Genomic DNA, 13,404 nt, shown 5'->3' with positions numbered 1-13,404 from the left:
CTAGCACCTTGATATCCATCGAAGTCAGTGATGAGGATTTTAAGATAGGTTTCTGTCTGTTGGTATTATTTATACAGTACATGGATTAATGTTGTAAATTGTTTTCAATACTATATTTAATTTAGGCATGTAGTATGATTGTCGTCTTCTGTAGTATAAACAATAAGCAGCAAGACGATATATATACATATATTGTAATAATTTTGTTCGTCATTTTCTATTCCGTATTTCCTTACCGGTATATGATTCAACCTACTATATTTTCCTTTAAAAGCAAGATGGCTATTATTGAAATTGACTTTTTTTATGTATAAGACATCTGTCACGCTAATGACAAACCAAACTGGGTGTTGAAATAATGGTGACAACGGAGTTAGCCATCATTTAGAGAACCTCGAAGAAAAAAAATGTCAAATATACATGGAATATACGTAACTTGAGAATACAGCATAACTCACTTTCCTGAAAAGTCTAAGACGATTTTTTTTTTTTCTCGGACGGTTTGCTCACAAACGACTCAGGTGACTTTGTTCATATTTCATAAATAAATATGCCATAACTCCATAATGTTGTGTAAATTACTCCTTACGAAAAAAATTACAAGAGATGAGTTTCTTTTCAGGTTACTTTCTCAAAAACGACTCAGGCGATTTTAGCCATATTTCATAAACAAGTATTTCACTATTATTCCTATGGTGTTGCACAAATCACTTCCAAGAGAATATCAAGAAGAGATAGTTTACTCTTGGGTTGAGTTTTTTTTTTTTTTTTTTTTTTAACTATGTAAAATACCACTAGTGCTATTTTGCTGTTATTTTATAAACAATCATTTCATTAGTAACAATAACATATGGTTTAAGTCGTTACTTATGAAAAATCTACAAGGGATAGTTTTCACTTTTGGAGATTAGTTTTCTTTGGGTAAAGTTTCCCGAAAACACTTTGTTCGTATGTCACACGAAAATGCTTAATTAATAACTGCAGCACAACATGATTTAGTTTACAGAATTAGAGCGAGAAAGTTTAGTGTTGTGGCCCGTATCTTTTATTTAAATATTTATCGCACGAATGATGATAACTTATGTTTTGGAGGGAAACAGGAGCAACTAGGTTCCAACAAATTCATGGAGAACAATGTAAATACAGAACCGTTCCGGTTAAGCCGGCATGTCAGGAACTCCTAACCACTTTATTTTCTCATGTAACAGCCAACAGTATTTTCAGGAGTAATCACACATAGACATATTGTTACCATGATAAGGTTATTGGTATTGTCATTCATTGTTATCCAGGGTGTCTACTAAAATTCCAAAATGAAATTTCGTGACTTTTTCTTTACCAACTCAAAATTTCCTAATATTTTCAAGAGCGAATTTGAGTGCGAACTAGGCCGAATTTTCATCCATCCATACTAGGCCGAATTTTCATCCATACGATAGAAACGAACTTTGCTTGCGATTTGGTAGCGTCTAAAGCCGACGATGGACATTTTTGGTAGTGAACTTTGACGTTTTATAGAACAAAATATTTCAATCTGTACTTACATCTGTACAGTTAAAAAAAAATCGTGACCCAAAAGCTAAATCTCGTGACTTTTATGACCGTTTTCTGATTTCGTGACATTCGTGACCGATAGACACCCTGTTATCAGCATATTTACGAGAGTTTCTATCAAACAATCTGACTCTCACAAACTTGGATTATTTTTCCAAGTAAAACTGTAATTTAACAATAAATTTAATTTAGGTTTTTATTAATAACTGATTACTCCACTTTAGTATGACATAATTAATTTTCATCTAATGTTGAAATTACGAAATCAATTGTCCACCTAAGAAAAAAAAATCCTTGAGGGGGCATACGAAATATAACTTGGCGCAAACGACTTATTTACGAAACTGTATTCCTTGTTTACCAAATCATACAAATAATAATAATATTTTAAATTCATTCTTACTACTGTCTTGATTACTCTCTCTATAATTCATTTCTGTATTTTGAACAGTAATCGATAATTTCTATTTTGATAATTTAAAAATTGAAATTATTTCAATAATATACCCAATATAAAAAGTGATAACGTTTCCATTTTAACGTAAATAAAATTATTTTATATTATGAATTGTCTTTATGGTTTTTGTTACGAATTAGGTAACTAATTATTGCGAGGGCAGCTGGAACGTTGCTGGCCTGACAGAGAAGGGGATATAATGGCGAGCTAAAATTTTGTGTGTTTTACTTGAATATAATTTTTCCAGCGATGCTGCAGTTTCTCTAACCCACTGCAAAACAAATCTTCCTGTGTGCGTAACCAATCATCTACAAAATCTGTAGGAACCTCCTTTGTGCAGAAATGCTTGCTGTTCAGATATGTCTTCACAGCAGAAAACAGACGACAATTGGAGGGTGTTAAGTCGAATAAATAAGCGGGATGTTAGATAAATTCAGCAGTTGCTGGAGTGTCTGGCGAGTGATGTGGCACGGTGCGTTGTGATGAAGAAAGAGAACACCGCATTTCAGTCTGTCAGAGCGCTTCAAGTAAGTCTGTTGTCGAAGAGCTGCAACTAGTTTGAGTAACGGTCTGTCTTTTGGGCAGGAAGTTAATGAGGACAACACCTTATGCGTCCCAGAAAACGGACGTCATTACTTTCCTGATACTAATTTTCTAAGTCTTACGAAAAAGATTAGGAGGTTTAAGAATGTCTTCTTGACGATTATACAAATGAAGCTTCTTTTTCTTCAGATTCGGAAATACAGCGTGATTCAAAATGATGTGAACGATAAGGAAACGTTCTATAAGTGATAATACTCTATCAACAATGAAATCTCTATGGAAATACTTTCAATATTATCCTCAAGTTTTGTTTACAACAAGCGTACTAGTTTAAAATTTATCCGCTAGGTGGCAGAGTGATTAGTTCCAAGATGGCTGCCTGTGGTGCAGAGAGAGTATTTTGTGTTTTACAGTTTCACGTTCGTCGATCTGTTGTTAGTATTCAACGCGAGTTCCGCACAAAATTTCATAAAGATCCACCATCAAAGAACTCCATACGTAAGTGGTATGACAAATTCAACAGAACGGGATGGATTTGTAAAGAAAAATCGCCCGGTAGGCCGTCCACTTCTGAGGCAGATGTCGAAAGGGTTCGAACCAGTTTTCAACGCAGCCCTCAAAAGTCAACAAGGAGAGTTAGCAAAGAGCTTCAAATGCCTCAAACAACTGTTTGGCGTGTAGTGCGTAAACATTTAAAGATGTATCCGTATCGAGTGCAGTCGTTACAACACTTAACACCTAATGATCACACGTGTCACAAGACTTTTTGTGAGTCATTTCAAGAGTTGTGCAGTGTTGATGATGATTTTTTGGGCAAACTTTGTTTCAGTGATGAGGCTACGTTCCAGGTAACAGGAAGAGTGAATAAACAAAATGTTCGCATTTGGGGAACTGAGAAGCCTCACCAAATCTGTGAAATTGTGCGTGATTCACCGAAGACGAATGTGGTTTGTGCAATTTCATCTTCAAAAGTTTATGGTCCGTACTTCTTTGACGAAGGAACTGTGACTGGACAAACATTCTACAAATGCTTACTACGTGGCTTATGCCACAGCTCGAACATGACAGTGCAAACTTCATCTATCAATTGAATGGAGCTCACAATGTCAGAAATTTCCTCAACAACAGACTGCCACACCACTGGATTGGGCGGTCAAGTAAAAATGATCATCAGCTTCTACGTTGGCCACCAAGATCACCGGACTTAACCTGACTTAGCGATTTTTTTTTCTGTGGGGACATCTAAAAGACATTGTCTACAAACCCCTCTACCCCAAGATGTGAATGAACTGAAAGAGAGCATCACTGCTGCAGTGCAAACTGTTGATGCAAACATGTTGAAACGGGTCTGGGCGGAATTGGAATACCGAATAGATGTATGTAGGGTAACAAAGGGGGGCCACATAGAACATTTGGGATGTACTATTTTCATATTTTTTTAATCACAAAACTTAGAGAGTTTTAGCATTTAACTGTAAGATTTGAAGCTATTTGGATGATTAATAAAAAAGTTATAAGGAGTTGTAATCGTTCACATTATTTTGAATCACGCTGTAGAACTAACAGAAGATTCATAGAATCATTCCCAACTTCTCAAGAAAAAAAAAAAAAAAAGAAAGAAACCTATAAAATGTAAGTAAAGTGTGATTTGCGTTTCAAGTTTGCCTTCAATGTAATTCTGAAATATAATTTGTACAGAAGACTTTACACAAAACTACTCAAAGTTCAATGATAACTAATTACACTGCCTTTAATTAAGTATCGAGATATTTTTCGAAGCTTAAATACACAAAAACCAGACTTTATTCACGACTTAGTGACGAACATCTGGAACCTCTATTTTTGATGAATTCAGAAACAGACATTTTGGTCAAAACCGACAACAATGTGCTAGAGAAGCACAAAATTCGGAAGACTTCTACAAATTCTGTAATAAGTTAAACCTGAAAATACAATAAAATGAAATTATTCAATGCTTTTTTTTTTTAATATAAGGCTTTAGTCATGATATTAATGTTTATATTTGTTAAAGGAAAATAATCATTTAGACTCTTTGTTTAAAGAATCGTTATTTCAATATTATGTCATGTGTTACAGTTAGAATCATATGTGATTATAGACATAATATGAGATGTCTGTATGAATCACGGGCGCCAACTTCAGGGTGCTTTGGTGCTCGAGCATCCCCATAATTTCTGTGGGTTTGCTCTTCACCCATGCATAAAAAAAGGAAAGAAAAATATAAATTTCTCTTTTCGTATCCATTATCATCATACAGAAATGTGCGTGTCAATTTTATTCTATTTAATTAACTTCATTTGCTTTCTTTCGGCATCGGTATTGATCAATCTCAAGGTTAGCGTTCAGAACAGAGTGAAAAAAAAAAAAAAAAAAAAAAAAAAAACTAACATAGGGGATGAGAACCATAGAATCTCCTTAGTTACGCCGCCATAATCTCATTCAAGAGTATTTTCCTCTGCGAAAAAAAACTGCACGAACAATAATAACAAAGAAAACTTCATTTATATTTTCAGGCGGGTCAATCAAACTCATACGAAGTAGGTTTTGTGATGAATATGAGTTGGTTTTCTTGGGATTGTTCCATTTGCTCCCACTTTCTTCCACACAACATTATTGTCATCATCACCGCCTGCATATAATCGTGGGGGTGGGGGAGGCGGTGTCAATGTTCAAAATTTTACCGGGAAAGACCCCCGGCTTGCGAATTGTGAATTACAGCACCCACATTCACTTTCAAAATCCGGTGTTTCTGCTATCAACAAATATCTATAAATTTACATGATACCGACCACATGGTATGGCGTTCTGCTAACATCTGTGCCATCGGTATTTTCATGGAGCCAGTCCACCCCTGTGGTCAAGAGAACAACCATCCGCTCAAAAACTAATCATAGCTTACAATCAATTTTTACAGATTTCATGTAAATCCTGAATAACTAAAATAGGATTGTTCTCAATTTTTCTGGAATTAATTAAATATCTAAATTATTTATGCAGTTAGTTAATTTAATAATGTACTCTCAACGATGTGGAATATCTACAAAATATAATTTTACTTAAAAAAATATTTAAAAAATTAGAAGTTCTAATACTAATATAATACTAATACGAATATAAAATTTAAAACAATAAATGTTTGATGACATCTTGAGTATCATTATATATATATATATATATATATATATATATATATATATATATATATATATATATATATACAGATAGATAGATAGATAGATATACGGACAACGTATAATCACAACAGACTCAATAACAGTGATGCTCATTCTCAATAAGTAAAACAAGCTACATCTTTCTTTATTCATATATTAGTTAAGAATGAAACGTGTAGAGGAAAATTAACTTACAGAGCAATTACTCTTCGAACATGCCTGTGGAGACGATACAACCTCACAGGGATTAAAATAATAAGTCAAATTACCATTACCAGTTGCGCTCAAGCTAGAAAGAAAAAACAGGCAGCAGATAAAACATTTGTAATTTTAAGCTTTTGACAAAATATTTTTGGAATCTCCTAAAACTTTTTTTTTTTTTTTTTTTTTTTTTTTCACCTTCGAGGCTCCTCGAGTTCTACGAACATAAAACGCAGATTTTATTCTAATTTTCTCTCACACACATACCTTACACTATTCAATGATTTGATACGATGTACATCAAATACTAAACTACACTAAAACTTTATTCAAATCAATATTTCATTAACTATTTAATCACCTGATTTACAGAATACAGGAGATCTCCAGGCACGTAATAACTATTACGTTCCAAAATCTTACGTCTTGCCATTTATCAGAGAATATAAATTTAAAACAATAAAGGTTTCAAATTTACTCCACTCGGAGAATTTCTCTGAAACACTATTTCTAGAAGCATGAGATTTTTTATATAGTAAAGGTATAAGTTATGATGTAGGTTATCTAGCAACCTTAAATTTTCTGAAAGTCTGCGTGCTGAAGATGACTACAACTCTTTGCTGAAACGTTATTGGTAAGATTTGCAATCTGGATGCTTTTAGTGAGCTAAGTTTTACATGACATTCAAAATTTGTTGTGTTTATTTGACTCTTCAAAATATAGTCGTACAGGGCTGAATAATACTTTCTTGCGTACGATCTATGTCGAGTGATAAAGCTAACGACCATGAGAATTTGGAAAATTAGAAGTAAAATTCATGATTGAGACATGCAATTCACTCGTCTGTAGAACAAATTTATGTTTGCAATTTTAAAGAAAACCTATTAATAAACTGAAATTTAACGTTAAAAAGCCATAATCTAACACCTAAACATAACACACGATTACAAAACAAGACAGTAAAATTAAAACAAGAGATAAAATATATAAGGCAGTTATACACCATATATAACATACATAAATCATTTATGATACGTGACACATCTACTTACACACACTCACGTATGCTGAAAGTGGTCAAGACACTTCTGCGCACGTCGCAGATATATTGGCTAACACCGCCTGTAGCTCTTCACGGGTGATACTCTGGATAGTGGGTAAGTTCTATTGCAGTTTAGCCAGGGTACAAGAGTTATCTGCATTCACCTTCAACTTTGAACATCCTCACAGATACAAATCACTGGAGGACAAATTCAGGGAACAAGGGAGCTACAATCTCTTGCTTACTCTGAACGCCAAGGATTCGTTCGAAGTGTCTCCATGCGTACATTTAAACAACCGGCCATTTTCAAATACATTTTTGACTCTAGGCCTCTTCGATTAAGTGATGATGAATATTTTCACCTAAGTGAATACACCAACTGTCAAAACTGAATTTGATTTGAGTTTAGTATCCCTTTCAGCAACAAGGCATTATGAAACATGAATGTATAGATTAACGTGGAATTCGGATCACATGCGCTCCCGCCGGGAACTGAAGTCGAGCAAGCTATCAACATATCCATGAAGGAGCTTCTCATTAAATACATGATACATTTATAATTTACTAATTTTGTATACATTTAACATATGACGAATGGTGCGTTGCGTGATAAAATTACATGTTACAAGATCTGAAGAAATAAGCGATTTTGTGATGATGTATCGTAAGTTGACCAGGTTTCACCCGGACTCATGTGGATTTTCTCGGGTTTTATTATGTCATTCGTTTTGGAGGAAACTGGTTTTTTATGGACGAAACTGAGTAATCCAAAATCGTATCCAATAATGGTGAGAAAAACAAGCCCAAGACTATTATGGTCTTACATGCAAAACCAAGACAGACAGACAGACAGACACACACACACACACACACATATATATATATATATATATATATATATATATATATATATATATATATATATATTCGGAATAACGTGGAAACAAACTGTCCAAGATAGTGTTAAAGTTCCCTTCTGAAGAGGTTCTTCTTAACATTGATGGTGATGGTGTGTGTACATTGATGAGATTATTCTTATGGAAGATTTGAGAAATCAATGATGTTGCAGCTGAAATCGCATAAAGGTAAGTGAAGTATAGTATACTACAGAGTACAGCTTATTTGAAACTTAACATACTAGAATACAGAGACAGATTCCAGCATGCGTCTCATAATTACCCTCTATATTCGCAAAATGAGATGAAAAAAAAAAAAAAAGTAACTCTGAAACAAAAACCCAAGGGACAAATTCAACTTAACCTATTAACTGCTGACCTACCAGGCTTCCACCAATACTCATTGGTTTCACATTAGTGATAGTTAGAGCAACCCACATTATGCTTTATTTTTCGTTTAATTATGCTTTATTTTTGCAAATTATGCTTTATTGTTAATTTCAATCATTTTTTTACATTAATCGTGTATAATGTATAATATTTACTATACATTAAATAATCTAAATATCTTGATCTATTTATTAATATTTTATGAAGCAATTTCTTTCATATTTAATGAACTTTCTACTTAATGCACTGTAAAGAGATATGCTTTGCTGGAATCAGTTTTTTCTATCACTTGTGTGCACCTTAGAAGTGCATATATACAGAAAGGTGTACAAAAAGTACAGAAAGTGCTCAAGTTCAAGAGGTACACATAACAATATAGTGTGTAGTTCTTGTGTACTATTCATTGTTGGCGGAAAGTTTTCTTCTTTTCTTTTTTCTTTTCTTCACATCAAAGGATTACACCGAAAAATTTACAGAAATAAAAATAAGCTTTTTATTGTTGAATTGTTATATTCTCAATGATTTTGCATTGTAAAAATTTTAAAAAATATTAATATAGTGTAAAAATTTAGTTTAGTTTAGAATTTTCCAAGAATTATGCTATATATTTTAAATTATGCTTTTAAAATGAGTTTCTTCGGGGCACTTAGACAACCACAACCATGTTCACGATACCAACCATATGTCTAAATTGCCATTATGCTTTTTATGCTTTTGGGTTGCTCTAGTGATATTACTGCACGAGTAGATATAAAAGTTAATGATAGGATTTCAAAACAGATCTTTTGAATGAGTTTGTTAAAAAAAAAATGGTACATCCAAACTTTTGTAAACTGAAACTTAAAATGTAGACAGAACATTGTGAAAGATGCTACTAAATGCTTGTGCTGTTAATTTGTATTTATCCTACAGGGTTGAAGATCAGTGAGGGGTGTCTCATAATTACCCTTTATAGGAAGTGTCGCATAGTTACCATCACTGACCCTAGTTACGTGGGTAAAAATATTTCTCAATCCTGTTTCACAATACAAATGAGATGCTATCGCAGAATCGACCCCACTAACGACACTCTCATTCCTCTAATATATATATATATATATATCTCACGCATTATACTTAAATTACACCACCCAATTGCCATTCGCTAATGAAAATGCAATAAATCCACATAAATAGCAGCTAACGACAACACTCACTTCCCTTTTTTGCCTTAAAACTAGATCATATAAAGTTTCCTGGATGTAAGGAGGGAAGAGAAAAAGGGGAAAATCCTATAATATTCATTTCTTAATATATACTCATGAACTGTGAACCTAAAGCACCAACAAACAATACTGATAAACTTTCTTTCTTTTCCGCTGTTGCTAAGCAAAGATATAAATATTTCTACGCTATCCCAAAACATGTAGTTTCATTTCAAGCCCAAACTGATGGGGCGTTATGATCTTATATCGACGAACGCAAAGAGGGAAAATTATATTTTGTTAGGCATTTATTCCGAAGTTGGTCGTCCACCTATTTTAGACCAAAAGCGTAATAAAAGCTACGAAAATTTAAAAATCATCAAGTTTTACTTCACTTTATCAAAGCTCAATACTCAATTCATATAGTAATGCCAAGCGAGTGATGGCGAGTGAAGGTGGGCTATTAGCCAGGTTGGTCATTTTCTGGACTTTCTTCACAGTTATTTGCTTACTACACTTTTTGTAATTTAATGTTCGATTCATGAATCCATGACTTTTACATACTTTCGAAAGATTTTTCTGATTATCGCCACATTGTTTCACAAACTGTATTACTGTTAACTAACATCAGGGCAGGATGTCTGTATACCTGCTGCCATGTTCACAATACAAATACTCCTTACTTTCCCACAATCCAACCATGTGGTAACTTTGCGCCAAGTAGTTTCCTCCGCTTGCAAAATATAGTTCCATGTTTAGAATCGCTTATATATATATATAAACAACTGTCGCTCTCCTTATAAAGTATCAAGCACAGAAATGAGCAAATTATCCATTTCTTCCCGGTAGATTTTCAAAATTTTGCTAGAAACAGACGACCAACTTTGAAAATTAACCCTTTTGTTATAACGTCATACCCTCTGGACATAAACAAAAATCACTGTGAAGAAGCATATAGACCTAGGGGATAGTTGATGATATGTGCGTGCGTGACACAGCATTTGTGCCAATAGGGTTATTCATTTCTGACTCCTGAATGAGATAATAGTATTTGCCTGGCATATTCTTAGAGAAGTTAAAGAAACTTCAGGCAGGACGACTGGTTCTTGAATCCTGCGTGTAATAGGGAATTTTATTCTTATCCTAAATTATATAGAAATATATATTCTTTTGTTACTATACAAAATTGTCTACTACTTCCTTGAACCTAAGCGAATGCGAATGCAAAATATGTCCATGAAACGTGGATGGGTCTTCACGGCACGGATTCCCTTTATGCGACAAGGGAATTCCAAACTTCCATACCATATATGTTCAATAAATCATTAATGCTTAAGTATTATTATAATTGTACATACAACATTGAATAAAACCCAATTTTGCCCAATAAAATTCGATTTCCACTGGGCTGGACTTTTTTGAAGAAACTCTTGTTTTTTCAAAACCCTGATTTACGTAAAAACACAAAACAGGCCTATATTCTAGGAAATGCTGGAGATGATATAACTGGGAGGAGAGTGGGAAAACTGCAAAATAGTAAATGTCACTGCTGTATATTTGCACGAAACCAGCACCTAGAACTGCAATCTTTATTTTATATAGGCCTATATATATATATATTTAAAGCACCAAGAGTAGATTTTATCCAAAAGACAGAGATTTTCTATTGTTACATTCATTCTTAATCTGCACCCAAAATCTCAAATGTTAATAGCTGTTTTTGCTATGCCCAACTGGAACAAATCTATATGTAAATCCCTAACTAAAAAAAAAAAAAAAAAAAAAAAGAAGAAGAAGAAAGAAATCGTTACATGTGGCTTTGCTTTAGTTCAAATAATTAGGGTTAAGTCCCGTATAGCCGGACTAATTTTAGGAAATTTACCGAGTCAATTGGAGAATTTATTTAAGTTTGTGAAGAGGAATGAGTGAAAAATCAGGTAAGTGAAATAGTAAAAGTGAAGAAAGTTATTGTTTTTGATGTATGCCGCACTGTATGTGGAGGCGAAAGGCTGTGACAAATCATGTTCGAGGGTATTTAGCGGATAATTTATTTAACTTAAATAATAATAATAATAATAATAACCAGGAAAATGTTGTACACGATGTTGTTCTTGAAATTGGAAAAGTTTACAAGCCTCAGTTTTGAAGGTAAGTGACTTCTAACTCAACGGGAATGTATTTCTGCTCAGCGTACAAAAGCTGATTTGATTTGATTTATTTGCGTTCATTTGACCATTGTATTGTATGTTATCAAGTGAAATGCTGCAAGTATGAAACCATGACAAGTGCTATTGAAAATTTTATGATTGCCAAAACCCACATGCTTTCACTACCCTCGCTTACGCGTACACCCAACGTCACTGACGCACCTGCATCCTTTGGACGCGCTACCGCGCAGGCCCGCCAGCTTTGCCACGCTCTGACTCGGTTAAATAGCATTCGTGCTTTTTAGTGGCTACCTAGCACAGGTTGGTTTGTGTTTTTGCACTGTAGTTTTTATGCCCCAAACGCAATGTAACTTAATGTAATCCAACAAAATATAACCGAATATAGTACTCAGTTTTCAAATTGGTTCGGTGATACGGCACTAATGCCAATAATTATATATTACACACGAGTACACTTAAATTAACATAAATTCTGTTAATCCAACCAGTTTAAAAACACATGTTAGTTTTACGTTAGATTAGGTTGTATAAGGTTTACCATGATGTTCGCTGCGGGACTAGACAGAATTTAACCCTTTAAATAGATTTCAGTTGCACATGGAAACCCATATATGTGTCAAGTGAAAAATGTCAAACGTACCTCTTACTTTTTCCCACTACTTTTCTCAAGTTGATTTCTAAATTACTTTCCAATATGCAACTACATGGGTCACTATTCGTACACAGCTTTATGTCTCCAGTAACAGAAATAGAAATACAGTAAATTTTAATGATGAACAAAATATACAATAAATTATTCATCACTGCAACAAATTTTAATGATTTCTAAATGTGTCAATTTTGTAATCACTAGCTAAGTCTTAACAAAACATTAACTCAATCAGCTGCAAACCACATCAGCCATCACCCCAGACCACATGATATGATCACAACAAAAAATTACCCAAATTATCGTTGCCAGTTAATGTGAAACAAGTCATGCAAAATAAAGCATACTAAAATCACTAAATTGGATGTTTAATAATAAAAAGAGATTGGACGTTTGAAAGTTTAGGTATGACTTTTAAAAGGAAAGAAAGACAGAAAATAATGCAAACGAAATTAAATTTCTAGTTTTATGTCCAGTTCTGGTCAAGTTTTGGCACTGCATTTTGCCAAATTTACGGGTAAAATTCAATACTTTTCACGGAAAGACATGTAATGCTACTTTAGACGATAAAAGAAAGCTTGAACAAGACCATTCAATACCTCAAATTTACACCTTCAAAGGAGTATTGTTCAAGACACTTGAACAAGAGTTTCGAATGATCTTCAAACAATTTTTACACGATCATAAAGGTATTGAATCATGTTTTATATACTTCTTGATAGGTGGCAGTCCCAAGCAAGTGACTGACACTGTGAAAGAAATGAAAGCGAAACTGTGTACTGATATAGTTCAGACATGCGTATGAATAGCTATAATATTAGCATATCTTTCATAACTTTCTGCAGGCATTTGGAATTTAATAGATTATATTAAATCATTTAGAAAACAGGTCAATTGACTTTGTAGCAACCCCATCGAATTGTCACTAAGTACACTGTATTTTGGCCCTTTTACATTAAATGCGGGTTAGTTTAGCTTAAGTTAAGAGTAAAGTGCTGCTGAACTATAAAATCCCTGTATTAAGCTTTTTGAAAATCTGATTCTTCAAGTGGCGCACTGATGGCAGAATCGCACTCAAAAGAAAAAATTGAAGTGTTTCAAAAAATTGTGTGTCGATGCAATGCCT

At 33.7% G+C, this 13,404-nt stretch overlaps 1 protein-coding gene across 1 annotated transcript in view; it reads right to left on the bottom strand.

Moving 5' to 3' along the window:
* The window catches only part of LOC145668528 (uncharacterized), a 75,259-nt gene extending 62,710 nt beyond the window's left edge, over window positions 1–12,549 (bottom strand). Inside the window, exons 1-2 of the mRNA XM_081736507.1 lie at window positions 12,270–12,549; window positions 5,944–6,037 (exon numbers count right to left, since the gene is read on the bottom strand). Of these exons, the coding sequence (XP_081592633.1) occupies window positions 5,944–6,037; window positions 12,270–12,430 (255 nt within the window). The 5' untranslated portion in view covers window positions 12,431–12,549. The remainder of the gene's footprint in view (window positions 1–5,943; window positions 6,038–12,269) is intronic.
* Between the last annotated feature and the right edge of the window lie 855 nt (window positions 12,550–13,404).

The sequence above is a fragment of the Thermobia domestica genome, chromosome 13, assembly GCF_964235325.1.
Source record: "Thermobia domestica chromosome 13, izTheDome1.hap1.1, whole genome shotgun sequence".
NCBI classification, from domain to species: domain Eukaryota; kingdom Metazoa; phylum Arthropoda; class Insecta; order Zygentoma; family Lepismatidae; genus Thermobia; species Thermobia domestica.
This window is presented reverse-complemented; position numbering and strand designations above follow the sequence as displayed.